This window comes from Chiloscyllium plagiosum, chromosome 15 (assembly GCF_004010195.1).
Source record: "Chiloscyllium plagiosum isolate BGI_BamShark_2017 chromosome 15, ASM401019v2, whole genome shotgun sequence".
NCBI lineage: Eukaryota > Metazoa > Chordata > Chondrichthyes > Orectolobiformes > Hemiscylliidae > Chiloscyllium > Chiloscyllium plagiosum.
The window spans coordinates 44,488,867-44,508,412 of record NC_057724.1 but is presented as its reverse complement, the minus strand read 5'-3'; the positions used below and the strand labels follow the sequence as shown (position 1 = coordinate 44,508,412).

General features: G+C 41.9%; 1 protein-coding gene and 1 long non-coding RNA gene across 3 annotated transcripts; one reads left to right on the top strand and one right to left on the bottom strand.

The window, feature by feature from the left end:
- The first annotated feature begins 4,816 nt into the window (after positions 1-4,816).
- snrnp35 (small nuclear ribonucleoprotein 35 (U11/U12)) lies at positions 4,817-17,855 on the top strand. Of its 2 annotated transcripts, none has more exons than XM_043704789.1 (2): positions 4,817-4,851; positions 16,321-17,855. In XM_043704789.1, exons 1-2 carry the CDS (start codon positions 4,832-4,834, stop codon positions 17,108-17,110), a joined length of 810 nt encoding a protein of 269 aa, XP_043560724.1. In that variant the 5' UTR covers positions 4,817-4,831; the 3' UTR covers positions 17,111-17,855. The 2 variants fall into 2 exon arrangements, with proteins under 2 accessions (XP_043560724.1, XP_043560725.1); XM_043704790.1 differs by lacking the exon at positions 4,817-4,851 and adding an exon at positions 12,586-12,735 and having other exon boundaries at positions 16,321-17,851.
- LOC122557272 lies at positions 12,683-13,563 on the bottom strand. Its single transcript, XR_006313783.1, has 2 exons — positions 13,275-13,563; positions 12,683-12,926 (listed from the first exon to the last, which is right to left on the bottom strand). It is a non-coding gene; the product is annotated as an uncharacterized LOC122557272 (long non-coding RNA).
- Positions 17,856-19,546: the final 1,691 nt, after the last annotated feature.

The following is a 19,546-nucleotide window of genomic DNA, read 5'->3' as shown; positions in this document are numbered from 1 at the left end:
GGGCGGCACGGTGGCACAGTGGTTAGCACTGCTGCCTCACAGAGCCAGAGACCCGGGTTCAATTCCCACCTTAGGCGACTCTCTGTGTGGAGTTTGCACATTCTCCCCGTATCTGCGTGGGTTTCCTCCGGGTGCTCCGGTTTCCTCCCACAATCCAAACATGTGCAGGTTAGGTGAATTGGCCATGCTAAATTGCCCGTAGTGTTAGGGGAAAGGGTAAATGTAGGAGAATGGGTCTGGGTGGGTTACGCTTCGGCGAGTCGGAGTGGACTTGTTGGGCCGAAGTGCCTGTTTCCACACTGTAAGTAATCTTATCTAATTTAACCAGTTTCCTCACCTCCCCTCCCCCCGCCTCATCCCAGATCCAACTCTCCAACTCAGCACCACCCTCTTGAACTGTTCCACCTGTGCATCTTCCTTCCTACCTATCCGCTCCACCCTCCACTCTGACCTCTCACCATCACCCCTCCCCCCACCTGCTTTTACCAATAGCCTTCTAAGCTACCTTCCCCCAGCCTCACCCCCTCCTATTTATCTCTCAGCCCCCTTCCCGCCACCCACTTCCTGATGAAGGGCTTATGCCCAAATCTTCAACTCTCCTGCTCCTTGCTTGCTGCCTGACCTGCAGTGCTTTTCCAGCGCTATGTATTTCGACTCTGATCTCCAGCATCACTAAAGTTCTATGTTACCAAATGACTACTTTGGATTTTAATCTAATAGCAAGTTTACTTGGCTATTTTCTAGAAAATTTTAAATATCTATTTCTATCTATATCCATTTAGAATTTGTGACACCTCAGATATTGAAGCAGTCCATGTTCAAATACAGCGAGACCTAAACAATAACTAAGTTTTGGGCTGACAATTGACAAGAAACATTTGCTCCACACAAGTGCCAGGCAATGACCATCTCCAACAGGAGCAATTCTAACCATCGTCCCTCGACATTCAATGGCCATCCAATTACCACAGCTGAATTGCCCACTATCAACATCCTGGGGGTTATCATTAACCAGAAACTCAACCAACCATATAAATTCTGTAGCTACAAGAGCAAGTCAGAGGCTAGAAATCCGATAGAGGGCAACTCATTTCGACTCCCCAAAGTCTGCCCACCAACTGCAAGGCACAGGTTAGGAGAGTGATCAAATATTTCCCATTTGTCTGAATGAATGCAGCTTGACCAGCTTGACATCAGCCAGGACAAGGGGCCACTGCCGCAGAAAGGAGATGGGCAATTGATTCTTCAGGACTCAAGGCTGCAGGCTGGTGAAAATGGGAATGACAATTGTGAAGGTGTGGGGTATTGGGGGTTGCAAGGGGGTTGCATGGGGGAGGAGGGATGGGGGTTGGGTTCATCCACAGTCACATGTACCCTGGCTTCAAGTGGTGGGGAACAGGGTATGACTTGATATGGTCACCTCATATGCTAGGGCTGAAATTGGGCAGGTGCATAGTCATGTCAACAGGTCGGATGGGGACCCGGGGAGATGTGAAGACAATGGAGTTTACAGGAAAGGTGACGAAGAAAGGGATTTAGAAGCTTGGATCTCACCAAAACAGTAGCCAAGGAACGCTCACTCTATGTCACTTTCCGTTAGGCTGGGAAATCAAATGTGTGCATTAGGGAAGAAAATTGTGGGCGGCACGGTGGCACAGTGGTTAGCACTGCTGTCTCACAGCGCCTGAGACCCGGGTTCAATTCCCGCCTCAGGCGACTGACTGTGTGGAGTTTGCACGTTCTCCCCGTGTCTGCGTGGGTTTCCTCCGGGTGCTCTGGTTTCCTCCCACAGTCCAAAAGATGTGCAGGGTCAGGTGAATTGGCCATGCTAAATTGCCCGTAGTGTTAGGTAAGGGGTAAATGTAGGGGTATGGGTGGGTTTCGCTTCGGCGGGTCGGTGTGGACTTGTTGGGCCGAAGGGCCTGTTTCCACACTGTAATGTAATGTAATGTAATGTAATGTAAAATGACCGAGACCACTTTTGGAGTGGCTTTGGTAAATGTCTTGACCTGTGTGGAGGGGCTGCAAGACTCACCAATGTGATTAAACACTGGGGTGTTTAAAGGAAAGAACATTATCCAGACCCACGCACTGTACAGGACACAGACTTGCGGGAATCATAGTTGTCCTGGTCATCTTAATATATTGGCTCCTTGTTGGCTGTGTACCTTCCTGGAAAAAGTGAGGATTGCAGATGCTGGAGATCGGAGCTGAAAATGTGTTGCTGGAAAAGTGCAACAGGTCAGGCAGCATCCAAGGAGCAGGAGAATCGACGTTTCGGGCATGAGCCCTTCTTCAGAGTGTACCTTCCTGCCCAGACATCACTGACCGACTCGACACAACTTGCACTGAACCAAAAATATGTAAGATTCAGCCCAAAATCTATTCACTTTGGTGAATTCAACAAGATCAAAATTCCCTTTCATAATATACTTGAATTGAAGAATCCATCTTGTGCCCACCTAATATTTGTTCTATATAGAGTACACAAGCTCACTGACACTCAAAACAAAGTAACTCAGGTATGGAAACTCTTAGCACCAATGTTTTATTAGTGTACTGGCAAGCAATTGTATTAAAGGAGTACCCGAACAACTTTGTAATAGTAGAAATGTCATCATTAACTACTGATTGCGAATTACTCTAACCGAAGATAAATAATTAATAATCAGTAGTTAATAACTGCATTTTTAAGAGTATAATGAAAAGACTGCAATGACGGTACTGGCAGGGCACTTCCAGAATCATATCATCATGTACTGCCTTGGATTTCATACAATAAAGGTACTCGTGAATAGATGCTTATTAATTCTTAAATGTAAAATGAACATTTAAAACACTCCATTGTTTCAAATTTATTGCAATGGACAAATTCAACCAAGTTGACTATTCCCACATTAATAAACATTTAATTTATTTTTAAATTTGTCTTTAAATGTTTTTAATTTTGAAAATAATAACTTTTAATCAATGGGAGTTAACTTTACCCCAATGTTGGGATTAAGTTGCCACAGTCCCAGAGGACCATAGAGCTGCTCTCTCCTTAAAGGGAGATGACTTAGGGTGGTTTAACCTGAGGGTCAGAATACCTCAGACAAGGGCAAGGTTGAAAAGGTGGGACATTCATGATGAACTCAGCTGGTATGGGAATTGGACACTTGCTGTTGGAGTTACTCTGCATCACAAACCTGCTGTCCAACTAACCCAGTATCAAGTATTTAAAAAGAGTCAGTGTGGGTATAGCGCCAGAACCAGGGATAAAGATCCCTGTCAGCATGGATCACAGGAGGATGCAGTGTTCTTCACAGGAAATACCTGTCAGTATGGACTGTTGAGATAATTGGCCCTTGGGGGACAGAAAAAGTTTCCTGTTAGTATGAGGTCAAATTTGTAATGTTTGCTTGATAATTTTTAAAATCTTTATTCTTACTCAATTAGTTATACCGTAGTTGATGAGTTTTAGTTCATTGAGTAAACTGAGTACTTATCTGATTGGATTCTTTTACTGTTCATAATAAATCAACTTTGACATAATTCATTAATGTAGTGTTCTCATCTTTCCAGATGTTATATCTCTGTCCAACCTCGGCATCTGAGCCAAATGGTTTGAAGGGATTTAGTTAAATTAGAAATGTTAGATATAGCTATGAGTTTCCTATTGTTGACAAAAGCAATATTCATTTGGCTCACTCACCCAACACTAATATATCTGTTGATTAAATATTATTAATGCAAAATAGTTCTGTTTATGTACTAAATATTATCCAGCCAGGCAAAGGTAATTTACCATACACTCTCTGCCAGTTATTACAGAACTTCAGTGCATCCAAATTACACTACCATCATTTTGAGGACACAATTACCTAAGATCACAGCTCATTCAAATCATTCAGTTATTGTGTTCAGTATGGTGTTGTTAATTGAAAATTACAATATTATCAAGTTTTTCACCTAAGTAATAAACCATGATTTTCCAGAGGATATAGTAGTAATGAGCTGAATGGAATGCTGTTAAATCAAATGCATAACAGTTACAGAAAAGGCAGATAAGCATTTAATATATTTAAATTGTGACAAACAGTATGATTTATAATGTAACTGAACAAAAATGACCCTGTGTACTAAAGTATTGTTCATTCATAATATTTTGGACAAAAACAGCATTCATCCAACAGAGACAAATAAAGCTTTTATTGTTATAAACAATAGTAATTAATTTTGCACATGTAATACAACACACTGAACTTTCAGTGATATATAGACTAATGTGTTACAACTTGCATTTCATTTTATAAATTGCTGAAGGTTTAAACAACACTTTTTTCCTCACTTTCAACTGAAGTTGCTGAAGGTTTTTTGTAGTCTACACTTGGGATAATAGCCCCACCTGTCCATCTTCCTCCCCAGCTATCCACTCCATCCTTTCCACTGACCAATCACAGCCACCTCCTACCTGCATCCACCTATCACCATCCGATCTACTTCCCCCCCCCCCAGCCCCACCCCCACCCCCACCCCCACCCTATTTATTTCCAGGCCCCCTTTCCCTCTCACAGTCTTGATGGAAGGTTCTGACTTTGAACATTGACTCCCCCTTTCCCACCTTCCCCACCAACTCCAACCCTTCCACCCCTCCCTCCCTCCTCCCTTTGTCCAGCTCCACTCTGACTCTCCAGCATCTGCAGTTCTCACTATCTCAAGCAACCCAAGTAATCCATGAAAGCTAGACTGGTTCCACCAGTTTTTCCAGTTATATGTTCTCCACAGCCTAAATTTTCTTTACTTTCTTCCCCACCCTGTAGCTTTTTCGTGAATCCAGTAGAGAGGCTTGATGGAAAAGCAACCCAGGGGGTGAGTTCATCTCAATTGTTACCTCTCCAGTTATCCACCAAGTAGCTGAGTATCTATTTGCTTCACATGAATAAGAGAACTGCCTCCACATGTTTTGACCTTTGGACACAGGCATCCATTTTTCAGTGTTTATATGCAATACCAAATGTGCATTTGGTGGGCTATCTTGCACAGGCCCATGAAAATAATGTAAAATAAGCCTGTGTAATATAACAAATCATTTCCTACATCAATTTAAAATTTTGTTTATGCACTTCCCTAATTCTGCTGACACCTATTCATCTGACAGCATATTCCAGTTCTAATAACTCTGTGATAACAATATATCCTCTGGAATCCCCACAATTTTTGTATTTATCTGGAAGCCAGTTCTGTAGAAATCCTGTCTCTTATTGTACATTAACTTTTGCCCCAGTGTAACTTATATATTATCCATTATTACGGCCTTAATATGCATTTTTTCAAATCTGTGTTGTCATCTATTTTCTTTCCATTATCAGGTGGTCCATAATTAACTTGCATAATTCACCTAATGTGAGCATTAGGTGAAGTCAGGACAAGGTTTGATTGAGATGCTACCACAATTAAATGTCTACCAATACTCATTCTTTAGCTGAGTGAACAATGAGAGTTTGGATGGGATTGAACCCCCTGAATGATTGCTAATTGTTAAAATACTACGTTTATTTTGGATTGTCACAGTACAGTAATATGAGGATTGTATCACATGGCTATCAGTAGTGGCATTTATAAAATCTGATATTATGGATTTATTTTCATTTCAAATTAGAATTGAAATGCAACATCATTAGCTTTATTATGAAGAATAAGATATAATTTTATCAGCTACAAGGTGGTAATATATTTAAGTATTTAAAGTTACGCTTAAGAGGATCATCTGTCCCAAAGGAGCAATGTTCTCGCATCCTTAGAGCTGCTTCCTCTTTATTGTTTTACTTTTGGACTGACATTAATGTTCAAGATTCGAAAAATGAGTCGGAAAAATCCATTAAAACTCCATTATCAGGGAGTACCGGATTTCCATTGAAGAAGTAACAAATTTGTCATGTTAAATGTAATTAATTATACCAACAATGTAATGCAAATGTATTTATCTTTATGCCTTGTTTGTATATTTGTTTTAAAGTCTCTCCTACACATATCCAGTTTTTCTGCTGGCTCTAGAGTCATAGAATCATGAAGCTGTACACCATGGAAACAAACTCTTTGGTCCAACTCATCCATGTCAATCAGATATCCTAAATTAATCTATTCCCATTTACCAGTACTTGGCCCATATCCCTCTAAACTCTTCCTATTCATATCCCCATCCAGATGTCTTTTAAATGTTGTAATTGTATCAGCCTCCACCACTTTCTCTGGCAGCTCATTCCATACAAATACCACCCTCTATGTAAAAACATTGCCCTTTAGGTCCCTTTTGAATCTTTCCCCTCTCACCTTAAACCCATTGCCTCTAATTTTGGGCTCTGCTACCCTGGGGAAAAGACTTTGGCTATTCAGCCTCTGACATTCCAGTGAAAATAGTCCCAGCCTATTTAGCCTCTCCAACCCTGGCAACATTCTTGTAAATCTTTTCTAAACCCTTTCAAGTTTCACAACATCCTTCCTATAGCAGGGAGACCAAAATTGAATGCATTATTCCAAAGTGGCCTAATCAATGTCCTATACAGCCACAACATAACCTGCCAACTTCTATATTCAACCTACTGATAAATACAGGCAAACATACCAAATGCTTTCTTCACTATCCTGTCTACCTGCAACTCTACTTTCAAAAAAATATGAACCTGCACTCCAAAGTCTCTGTTCAGCAACACTCCCCAGGACCTTATCATTAAACGTTTAAGTCCTGCCCTGATTTGCCTTTCCAAAATTCAGCACCTCACATTTATCTACATTAAACTCCATCTGCCAATCCTTAGCCCACTGGATCATCTGATCAAGGTCCCACTGTCCTCTGAGGTAACTTTCTTGACTGTCCACTACACCTCCAATTTTGGTGTCATCTGCAACCTTACTAACTGTACCTCCTATATTCACATCTAAATCATTTGAATGATTGACAAAAAAACAGTGGATACAGCACTGATCCTTATGCACACCGCTAGGCCTCGGCCTCCAGTCTGAAAAGCACCCCTTCACCACCACCCTCTGTCGCCTACCTTCGAGCCGGTTTTCCTTGTATTCCCTGTGATCTAACCTTGTTAATGTGTCTACCATCCGGACCTTGTTGAATGCCTTACTGAAGTCCAAATCGATCCCGTGCACCACTCTGCCTTCGTCAATCTTCTTTGTTACTTCTTCAAAAATCTCAATCAACTTAGTAAGATATGATTTCCCGCAGACAAAGCCATGTTGGCAACTTCTAATCTGTCCTTGCCTTTCCAAATACATGTAAATCCTGTCCCTTAGTATCCTCTCCAACAACTTGTCCCACCTCTGATGTCACGCTCAGCAGTTTATAGTTCCCTGGCTTTTCCTTACCATTTTTCTTAAATAGTAACACCACGTTAGCCAACTTCCAGTCTTTTGACACTTCACCTGTGGCTATTAATGATATAAATATTTCAGTAAGGGACCCAGCAATCAATTCCCTAACTTCCCATAAAGTTCTTTGCTAGAGGATTTTATTTCTTGTAGGAAAACATTTTCCAGAAAAGATGATTGTTTTTAGTTTCTTATTCAGTTAGCCATCTTTGGTGAGAAAAGCTGAGACTTTTAGGCAGGATTTTCCTTAGGATAGCAAGAAATGGAAGTTAGATCAGCATCCCAATTTTCACAGAGAAGCGTTATTATTTAGCTGGGAAATAGGTTTGGCAGTGACTTAACAGTTACAAGGATGAGGTTGGAGACAGGACTGTTCAAATGTGGGCCATATTTAACTAGACCAGAGGAGTGACTGCCATTTCACTGTTTCACCTTGACTCAGAAATTCATGGAATATCTGAAGAAAGGAAAGACCTGGAACCGGCACAGGGCAGCCCCTGATTCCAAATATGGACCCGAAAGTCCTCTTGAATTCTGCAAATGAGAGGAGGAAGTTTCTTTTCCTTCAGTGTTGGAGGAGGCCACTCATCCAGATTAAGCAAAGCTGGATGGGCTAGTTGACAGACAGAAGCCAGAAAATGGTATTTACAAACTGGGGTTCTGGCTGAAATAATTCCACAAAGGCTGGTATCTTCTCACCAAGTCACCCTTTATTTGCACATGGAGAGTTCCTGACACTGATCCAGCTTCCTTCAAGCCAGCTCTCAAAGTGAACAGAACTGCTGTCACTCCTGTTTATTTTTTTTTGGTGGAACTCCATTACGCTTATTTTGAACTAATACAGCACCAAATGTGTCTGTTTAGGTCCAAAGCAATTGAGCAATGCATGAAAAAAATTATCCAAATAAGATGTTAACCATGGAAGCATTTTTCCAAGCTCAATGCCAAGACTGGCTATTGGTTTATACAATTCTCTCCAGAGTCATAGGAATTGACACTCCTGTTTATATCTGCCAGCCAGGACTCCCTGATTCGACCAGATAAATGGCTCCAATCAAGGAACTCATATATTATGAGGTCTACCTGGCTGATCTTGTTACATATGCCTCAATTCTCAGCATAGGCTTCAAGATATTCACTCCAGCAGATACACCACATGAGAAATCTCAGGATGAATGCTGTTCCTAAATATGGGAAAAGGATTTGGACAGGCCATTCTGAGTCTCAGAATGGCTCAGGACCTGTAAACGTTAAGTTATTTAATGAATATAGGAGCAAGCACCACAGAAATGCCATTTATCTCTTTATTTCCTTAGGAGACAAACATTCTCAATGCCTGGACAGTGCAAAGACTGTAGGCAGATTCCTTATCTTCACATTATCACCACCATGGAGGAAGAGGTCGTGAATATCTCCAGGGTTGTAGAATGAAAGATCATTAGGAAATGTGGAATGTGCAATCATGGTGGAAATTGTGCTCGGAAAATGGAATGCATTCACTAAGAGGCTGCATTGCATTCCACCCTGTCTGACAGCAAATTGAAACCAAGTCACATTGAAAAGTTTCAGTTCTGCAGACATTACAGCTCTCCAAGTCTAGCTCCCATTATTATTTTGTATGTCTCTCTCACAGGTGCTAAGCTTAAAAAAGGAAACCAGTCCCTTCACCCTCACTGTCCCATGCATTTAGGTAGTGTGGTTACAGTGTGGACTGAAGCATAAGTATACAGGACAAATGCTAGAGGTAGGATCAACTGTGTTCAGTCCCTCTTGAAGGACAGAGAGACAAAGTCCTACTTAGGTGAGCACAGAGTTTTGATCTACTCTTCAATCAACTCCAATAACCAGTCCTTTTTTCATTACATTTTTCCATGCAAGTATAGGGTGCACATTACCTCCCCTTTTACCTCCTCACTCCCCACCATAGAAGAACCTGAGCACTCCTTTCAGGTGAATCAGCAATTTATGCATTTTATATTTGCTGTTCAAATGTGGTCATTTCCACATTGGGAAGACCAATGATTCAATGCAGATTGCGCAGCTACTTTGGAGAACACCCATTTTCAATCTGGAAGCTTGATCCTGAGCTTCTGGTGACTGTCATTTTAATTTTGTACCTTGTTCTCATGCTGACATTTCTGTCCTCTGTCTGCTACACTGTACCAGTGAAACTCAATATAAGATTGAGGAACAGCATCTCACTTTTCAATTATACATTTTACAATATTCTGGACTTTGCACTGAGTTCAACTATTTCAAGCCATAATCTCTGCCCCCATTGTTTTACTTGTCAGTTTTGGTTTTTCTCTTATTTTTGCTTTCAGTTAGCACGGTCCCAGGTATGGCTTTTGTTTATTTGTTTACTTTTTGCCCTATCCTCATTAACTTTGGCCACAGCAAACTTTCATTTCTGTAATTCCTTCTCCACTGTATCACTGATCTTCCTCTTGTCATTAATACAACTCAAAACCAAATACATTCCTAAAATTTTCCATTTCCTGATGAAAGGTCCCTAACTGAAACATTGTGCTCAATTATTGACCTCAATAGAGGTCCAAGCAACATGGGTTTTTGAGGATTTGTGACAGATTGGACAAGATGCCAGGCTGACCTCAACTTTGGGAGAATCTCACCACTTTTTATGCTTTTGATGAGCAGTGTGGGGAATTAAGGGAGATTATTGATGGTTAAAAACCTTATTAATGGCCCAACTCACCTCATTAATATTAAGCTTTCAATCTGACCAAACATGCCAAACAAGCTAATCATTGAGAAAGCTTGACATGGAAATCAGAGTGGGAACCTGGTAGATTCATCTCATCATTTGATCCATAGGACCTCTATGTAGTGTAGTACCAAACAGCATCTCAGGACACAATGCACAGGCACCAAGCTACACGGACCCCTCATTCTCAGATATTATTTACTAGCATTTGCCAGCCTCATAATATCCTGGCAGCTCTCCAATTTGCTTGCAGGATTCTCCAAAAGCACAGACCTGCATTTCAGGATTACTAGCAACTTGCTCTGAAAGGCTGCTGTAAGGACACTTTGTAAACATGGACAGGGACTCAGCTCATAGATTGCCCCAGTCTGCATTTTATGGCTGCTCAATTGTTCTCTTAAGGCCTCACACTGAGCACCCATCAGTATGTTTGCACTACCTATGATTTCCATACCTTGCTGTGTCAATTAGTGCAGTCACATATCCATAAAAGATTGGCCACAGTCAGTCATGCGATTGGGGTGTTCGCTGTCAGGGGTCCTTTGCCTAATGAAAGACAGTGAGTCTGGGGAGTGAGTCATGATCAGTCCTGTAGCTGTATAGTTGCCAGTCTGGGGCAGTAAGGCTAATGTGGTCTGGATGATATACAGCCATCTGTCAGGCAGCTAGACACTTCCCATCCATGTCTGTCCTATTTGGTTGTTGGAGAAGGTGGGCCATGGTCAGTTCATCATGTCTGTCCACAAAAACTAAGGGAAAGCTGGGTAGCAGGAGAAGACAACAAGTTATTTTTCAAGATTGGGGACTGCAGTCTGAGGGGGAGCAGTAGATAATGACTGTTAAGGGGGGATATGCTAAAGCATTGATGGGAAGGGGATTACACAGGAAAATGCTTTGTCCAGTCAGGAACAGGGTGGGAAAGTGTATGATCATGGTTACTTCATATGCCCATGGCTGGGAAGGGGGAAAGATGGGCAGTGGAAGCTCCTGAAAATAGGTTGGATAGGAACATGGGGAGGTGTGAAGCCTGTAGGGTTCATGGGAGGGGACTAATAGGTTGGGGACTTACCATCACATACACCCTGGAAACCACTGGCTATGCCCACTGTCACCTTTCACCATGCTGAAAATCGAGAGTGCAACAGAGAAGAAAATGGCTACAAAGTGTCTCTACTTGTGGGAGGGAGGGAACAGAAGATCCAGTGTATGAGGGAGCTTAAAGGGAGACAACATGACTCACAATGATACACATATAGGATACACATCTGCAGGATTCTTAATCCCTGGTCAACCTAATTCACTAGGTAAAACATCCACCAATATCATTTATTGCATCCGTTGCTCCCGATGCGGTCTCCTCTATATTGGGGAGACTGGACGCCTCCTAGCAGAGCACTTTAGGGAACATCTCTGGGACACCCGCCCCAATCAACCCCACTGCCCTGTGGCCCAACATTTCAACACCCCCTCCCACTCTGCCGAGGACATGCAGGTCTCCTCCATCGCCGCTCCCTCACCACCCGATGCCTGAAGGAAGAACGCCTCATCTTCCGCCTTGGAATATTTCAACCCCGTGGCATCAATGTGGATTTCACCAGTTTCCTCATTTCCCCTTCCCCCACCTCACCCCAGCTCCAACCTTCCAGTTCAGCACCGTCCCCATGACCTGTCCTACCTGCCTAACTTCCTTTCCACCTATCCACTCCACCCTCCTTTCTGACCTATCACCTCCATCCCTACCCCCATTCACCTATTGTACTCTATGCTACTTTCTCCCCACCCCCACCCCCTCTCATTTATCTCTCCACTCTGCAGGCACCCTGTCTCTATTCCTGGTGAAGGGCTTTTGCCCGAAATGTCGATTTTCCTGCTCCTTGGATGCTGCTTGACCTGCTGTGCTTTTCCAGCACTACTCTAATCTTGACAACCTAATTCACTGCCTTCCTGTTGGCCAACTCATTCACAACAACACTTTTTGATGTAAAGGCCAGGAAAAGAATAAGGATAAAGACAGAAATTGCTGGAAAAGCTTGGCAGGTCGAACAGCATCTGTGGAGCAAAATCAGAGTTAACGTTTCAGGCCGAGTGGCTCTTCCTCAGAACTGATTGTAGCTAGGAAATTGTCAGTTTATATGAAGAAGATAGGGGAGGGGAGGGGGTAAGGAGAAAAAGATCGGTGGGGATATAGAGTTCAAGGAGAGAGAAGAACAGATGGACGGATGAAGGAGTGGATAATGATCTGGCTGGGAGGGTGAATAGCTGTTAATGGAGACTGTTAGTGGCTGACAATAGGTAGTGTGTAATGGCAGTCAATGTGATAACAAGGCCTGGTGTGCGTGATTCTGCCAGATCTGCTGAGATTTTCTAGCAATTTATCTTTTTGTTTTCGATTCAAAAGATCGAGTTCGCAGTGAAAGAATCAGACATTCTCCCTGGGAGATACAAGGGAGCCCAGGCCAAGATAAAGGGGGGGGGGGGGCGGGGAGAAAAGTCGGAACTTCGATTTGCAGCCACACGGAACCTGAACAAGCCGGAGCACTAAGCTGGAAGGAGCGGAAATAGCTAGTGCTTGGAGGCACCGGTGTATTGGGTTTATTCTACAGTGGAGTGATGAGATAATGATTCACTAACGTGGTGGGGTACGGCAGGTCGGTTTCTTTCTTTGATTTGTTTAAGTTGTTGTGAAGGGGCTGGGATTTGAATGTGAAATTTCCTCCCGGTTGTCTCCTGTGTTTGAGTTTGGACAACGGGAACGGATTCACCCACAGCTTCTCCCCCTTTTTTTCCCTCGAAACATTTAGGTTCAGCCCTGGCCCGGTGACTCGAGCTGGAATCTGTCCTGAAAACAACAAATGCTGGAGATCATAGTGGGTCAGATAGCATCCGTGAAGGGAGAGCACGCTAACGTTTCGAGTCCAGATGACTCTTCATGAGAGCAGGAATCGTGCCTTGACTATATTTTCCTGCACAGGATCTGGATCAGTGGTGCTGGAAGAGCACAGCAATTCAGGCAGCATCCGAGGACAGGCAAAATCGACGTTTCGGGCAAAAGCCCTTCATCAGGAATAATGAAGGGCTTTTGCCCGAAACGTCGATTTTGCCTGTCCTCGGATGCTGCCTGAATTGCTGTGATCTTCGAGCACCACTGATCCAGAATCTGGTTTCCATCTGCAGTCATTGTTTTTACCTCTTATATTTTCCTGCACAGCCCAGTCTGGTGCGATCATTGCTCCCAAATTAGTGAAGAGACTCCTCACGGTTACTACAGTACTTGAAAAAGAATAATGCTGGACTCGAAGCTTCAACTCTGTTCCTCTCTCCACAGCTGCCGCCAGTCATACTAAGTTTTTTTTTAGTACCTTTTCATTTAAGATTTCAAGCATACGCAGTATTTTACTTTTATATTTCTTATAATACTGAATCAGCCTTTAAGCTGAGTTCGCTGATTTGAGCGGTGACATTACAATTAGTCTTAATGGACGAGATTAGAAAGCGGAAATTACTCAGAATTATCGATCATTTAATTGGTTTCAGCTGGAAGTTCGCACCTCTGGTGATCAAGCTGAGTTGTGATGTTTACTTTATGCTAACACCAAATCTAGGGAAGCTATTGGACGACAAATATCCATTAGATGATTCATGCCTGTGGATATAGACTTCTGTGTGTGTCTGTACTTCTAAGATAGTGGTGTAGAAAGTGAAGAAAACAGGAGTTAGCAAGAAAAATCCTCATTAAGATGAAATAATGTTGCATTGCTAAACAGTCAAATTTCTTAATTCAGCTGCCACTGAATCTTGAATAATTATTTCCTGTAGAATTTTAACCAATTGCTTATTTTTGAAAAAATGGAGAAAAATGTGAGAGCTTTATCCATTGAGTTTTGCATCCATTATGTTTCGGAACTGGATGACTACATGAATATTGCTGTCAATTGAACTGCAGTGCCATCTAATGCCATGTATCAAAATTTAAACTGTAGTAAAAATTACACTGTAATCTGAAATTGGCTACAAATCTGGAAAAACAAATACAGAAAGAATTTAAATATCTGACCTCCATTTTTCAGTCATAGAGGCACACATCACAGAAACAGACCCTTTGGTCCAACCACTTAATGCTGACCATGTTCTCAAACTAAACTAGTCCCACCTCCCTGCTCCTGACTCACATCGCTCCTTTTTAATTCATCTACTTATCCAAATGGCTTTTAAATGTTGTACCCACATCTACCACTTCCTCAGAAAGTTCATGCCACACGCAAACCATCCTTTGTATAAAAAAAATTTGTCCCTTGTCTTTTTTTTAAATCTCTCTTCTCTCACCTTAAAAATGTGCCCCATACGTAGTCTTGATGGTTTCACCGATTGCCTCCTTGTTATGTCTAGATAAGCAAATCCATACAGATGTAAAGTTAAAAGTCTCACTTCATTCTTTTGGACATGTAATGCTGAATTCCTAGGGAAAAGACAACTACTATTAACTCTATCTATAGCTGTCACTATTTTATAAACTTTGATAAGGTTGTCTCTCAACCTGCTACACTCAAGTGGAAAAAATTCCAGCCTTTCTTTATAACTGAAACCTTTCATACCTAGCAAGATCCTGGTAAATCTCTTTGAACCCCCTCCAGCTAGATAATATCCTTCCTATAAGTGGGTGATCAGAACTGGATACAGTATTTCAGAAGAGGTCTCTTCAGGATCCTGTACATGCTCAACATGATGCCCCAACTCCTCTAATCAAAGGCCTGAGCAATGAAGGCAAATGTGCCAAATACTGTTGTGGTTCTGTTCGCCGAGCTGGGAATTTGTGTTGCAGACGTTTCGTCCCCTGTCCAGGTGACATCCTCAGTGCTTGGGAGCCTCCTGTGAAGCGCTTCTGTGATGTTTCCTCCGGCATTTATAGTGGTTTGTATCTGTTGCTTCCGGTTGTCAGTTCCGGAGGAAACATCACAGAAGCGCTTCACAGGAGGCTCCCAAGCACTGAGGATGTCACCTAGACAGGGGATGAAACGTCTGCAACACAAATTCCCAGCTCGGCGAACAGAACCACAACAACGAGCACCCGAGCTACAAATCTTCTCTCAAACTGTGCCAAATACTTTTTAACTACCCTGTCTACTTTGAAGAATTATGTATCTGCACTCCTAGCTCCCTCTGTTCTACAAAACTACCCAAGACCCTGCCATAAATTGTGTAAACCCTACCTTAGTTTGTTGCACCAAAATGCAATACTTTTCATTTATTCAGATGAACTCCATTTGCTATTTTTCACCTCATTGACCCATTTCATCAAGAACCCTTTGTAATCATAGAAAACTTTCTTAACTGTCTACTATGCCACCAATTTTGATATTGTCTGCAAACTTACTAACCATGCCTTCTATATTCCCATCCAAATCATTTATATAACTGCCAAGTAAAAGAGGACCCAGAACCAATCTCTGTGGAACGCCATTGGTGACGAGCCTCCAGTCTGAAAAACAACTATTACTCTGTCTCCTGCTGTTAAGCCAAATATGTTTCCAACTGGCAAACTCACCCTGAATCCCAAGTGACCTAACTTGACTAATTAATCTACCATGTGGAACATTGTTGAAGTTTATTGCATTATTTCCCAGGACAGTTCCAAATTTGTAGATAAGTATATCAGTTTGTAATTGTTATGTACTACCCCACAAACATTCAATTATTTTAGTGAATGATATATGCAGCAACACATTGTGAATTCATAAAAACAGCCCCTTCAAGCACAGCAACCGATGGAAAACAATCGTTTCAAACGGATCCTCGATGCTTACAGTAAACTGAACTGCTGATGACCGGTGTCTCGCTTTTGAACTTTGGTCCAGTTTCGGTGGATGCTGCAACTGATCATTGCCTTGGAGTTGGAGAAGTGGGAAAAAATAGCCAACATTCCTGCTTTATTGTTTATTGCAGTGACTGACCTGACTAGACAGTATGTTGGTTTTGTGAGAAAAATATTGGCCTCAGCTATGAAACTTAAACTGTGTTTGAATCCAGGTTCAGATATGTAAACTGGTTAATACAGTAAGCAGTTATTCTATCAGCACTGATGCTGTTTGCTTCTATTCAGACCTGATTTCTCAGACCTGAATCTTGAGTACAAGAGCTGTGATTGAGAATGACAACTGTACTAGATTGTGATAAAGGGAGCACGTAAAAGAAGTTCTGCTTTCTCGTGATTTCATTCACATTTGTTTGTGTTTCAGAACAATGAATGACATTTGGACTCCTATTGCAAAGCAGTACAACCCATTAAAAGCTGGAAGCATTGATGGCACTGACGAGGAACCCCATGACCGAGCTGTGTCTAGGGCAATTGCAGCCAAGTACAGACCAAACAAAGGAGTTTTAGGAGACCCCCACCTGACACTCTTTGTTGCCAGACTAAATCCCCAGACATCTGAGGAGAAGCTCAAAGACACTTTTTCTAGATTTGGGGATATCCGCAGACTGAAACTTGTGCGTGATATTGTCACCGGCTTTTCCAAATGCTATGGCTTCATTGAATATAAGGATGAGCGTTCATTATTAAAGGCACATCGGGACAGCAATAAATTAGTGATAGACCAGAATGAAATATTTGTGGATTTTGAATTAGAACGCACTTTGAAAGGATGGGTCCCACGGAGACTTGGAGGGGGATTAGGTGGTAAAAAAGAATCTGGCCAACTACGGTTTGGTGGGCGAGATCGTCCTTTTAGGAAACCTATCAGTCTGCCAGCATTGAAGGCAGAACTATACACCGAGGGACAAGCAGACAAAGTAGATAGATCAAGTTCCAGAGAACTATCGAGGGAAAGCCGGCAGTGGGAGAGAGGTCGAGACTGGGAAAGACGAAGGGAAAGAGACCAGAGAGGTGAGGAAGGACAAAAACGTAATGGAGATAGAGCACGATACAGAAGTAGAGAAAGAGATCATAAACGACAAAGAGAAGAAGATCGACGTAAAGAGGAAGATAGACACCAATGGAGAAACAGGCATAAAACTCGACGATAGAAGCTGTACCAGGAGTTTACCTTCCTAGTGAAAGTTAAAATATCTTTTCAGGCTCTCTTGCATCAAACGTTTGACTTATTTTTACAGTACAATGGAAATATAAAGTAACTGGTCAATATCTGGAGTGCAGAAAGAACCACAACTTGCTGATAAGCTGCTATGTTATTTGAGACCAAAGATTATTTCAGTTCTGTGAAGGTTTGCTTTTCCTAACAAAAAAAAATCAAATGTGGTGTCTGTTTTTCTCAACAGTCCTCTGCCTTTTGCTTTGCTCCTAGGATACCATCCACCCCCTAGGTCTTCTCAACTGTTTGCTCTTGAAGGACTTGCGTGTTTAGATGGTCTGTCTTCACCTAGCATCCACAAATGGTTAACAACAGTCCAGCATGGCCAAACAACAGTGCTCAAAAGCAGGAACTATAAGCTGTACCCAACCAGCTCAAGAAAACTAACATTAATTGTGACAGTTCAAGTGTTGCAGGTGTACTGATGATCCTGATCAGGAATATGTTATTCAGTAATAAGTTGTATATTAAGCTGATGAATCGTTGTATAGAAATTAATTTATCTTTCATCAGCACTAGCAATTCTCACTGAAGCAGCAGATTAATAGTTTTGTACTAACTTAATATGCTGATTTGGTTTCACGGAGAGCAAACTTTATAATTTTGTACACTGTCAAATTTAAATAAAACCTGTTCAATTTGAATAACTGTAATGTGAGCATCTGTCTTACAAATATTTTTCCAGATGTTTTCTATTTTTAATTAAAGTCGAATATCAGTGGTATTGCCATAAATCAGTTGAACATTTCCTTGCTCGAAGATCCAGCTGTGACCTCGCTTTATTAGGAAGCTATCCAACAGCTGCTTGAGATTGCTTTTGCATCTATTCTTCCTCAATTTCTCTGTGCCTTTGTTGCACAGTAGCCTGCAAGGTCACATCCCCTGTTGTGACTGGATCATTAGGTCACTTCTGATGAACCTGTGTCAGGAATATAGAAATAGAACAGGTCCTTAGTAATGTGAGCAGTTGACATGTGCATCACACTTTGAAGTCCTCCATACAGTGGGATATGGAAGGCTCTGAAAGGAGGACCATTTAATGACTCTACATGGATATTTGACATGGGGACATTTTATTCTGACTGTAGCACAAGCCAGTTTGTGCAAATACAGGAGGAGATTGTAAGTGTTATTTGATTACTAGACAGAACCATGGTGAGACTTTAACCTCCAACAGAGAAGGCAAGCACAAAAAGGCAAGGCTAGGTTGCTGTGAGCATTGAATTGCAGAAGTAAAGGAGTTTTGAGTTGCATCTTGGTCTAAGCTATGAGATTTGATTTGATTTGACTTATTGTCATGTACTGAGACAGTGACATATTATGTGCTAACCAGGCAAATCAGACCTTACTTAAGTACATCAGCATAATAGAACAGAATGTAGTACATAGTGTTATGGCTACAGGGAAATGCAGAGAAAGGTCAACTCTCACATGTGAGAGGTCCATTCATAAGTCTGATAACAGTGGGGAAGAAGCTGTTCTTAAATCTGCCTATTACCTGTACACAAAATGTTGTGGCAGCAACATTCTGAAGAAGTACACTGCGAAGTGCAGAATTTAAATGCAGATCCATCTTCCAAATATATTAGAGATGAGCCACAAGGGTATTGGGAGGGTGGTGTGTGTCGATTCAAATATATGTAGACAGTTACTGTCTCGGGAACATACCAAGAAACATTGGTGACTGAAGTTCAGGATGGATGGTTGGAGGAATAATTATGAGATGGAGTCACCAGGTAACCACTCTTACTTTAATGTGGTAATTGTAACTATTGGGTTTCTATCTAATGGGTGGGAGAATGTAAAAGTACATATAAATGAGGTGAGATTAGCTAATAGTAAGATGCATGCATATAGGCCTCTAGCTACTCATTAGTGAGACTTTCATCTCACTTCAACACTTGTGGTTGAATCTTGCCTTTTTATTTGGCTAGTACAAGTTAAATCCAGTTTGATGAAGTAAATCTCTGTACAAGGCTGTGGGTTTTCTCTAATAGGGTTTGCCCAGTGACTCAAAACTCAGTGGAGATCCCAGAATTGAGCAGCATCTGAGGCACTGCCACCCTATATGAAAGGCCATTTTGAAAATGGATGAGCACTAGTAGTCCAGATAGAGGAAAATCCCTGTCCTGCTTTGAGGGTGTACTGCTGGATGAAGTGATAACTTGTGTTCCCCAAGGACCAGCAGTAGAAGCCACAATATCAGACCACTCCAGTCAGTGTTGAAGCAATATAACCCATTTGGAAAATGTATTGTGCTGTAGGAAAAGGTCAATATCTTTCACCACCCTGCCAGTGTGCCACCATGACCTCCAATTCTACCTCATTCTACCTCTGCTATTGCAACTGCCTCCCACCTAGACTCTTGCTC

Bases quoted from the DNA above. Each gene is read 5' to 3' on its own strand.
- snrnp35 (XM_043704789.1), top strand. From the start codon at position 4,832: ATGGAAAAGCAACCCAGGGG. The intron at 4,852-16,320 runs GTGAGTTCATCT...TTTGTGTTTCAG, and splicing joins ATGGAAAAGCAACCCAGGGG to AACAATGAATGACATTTGGA.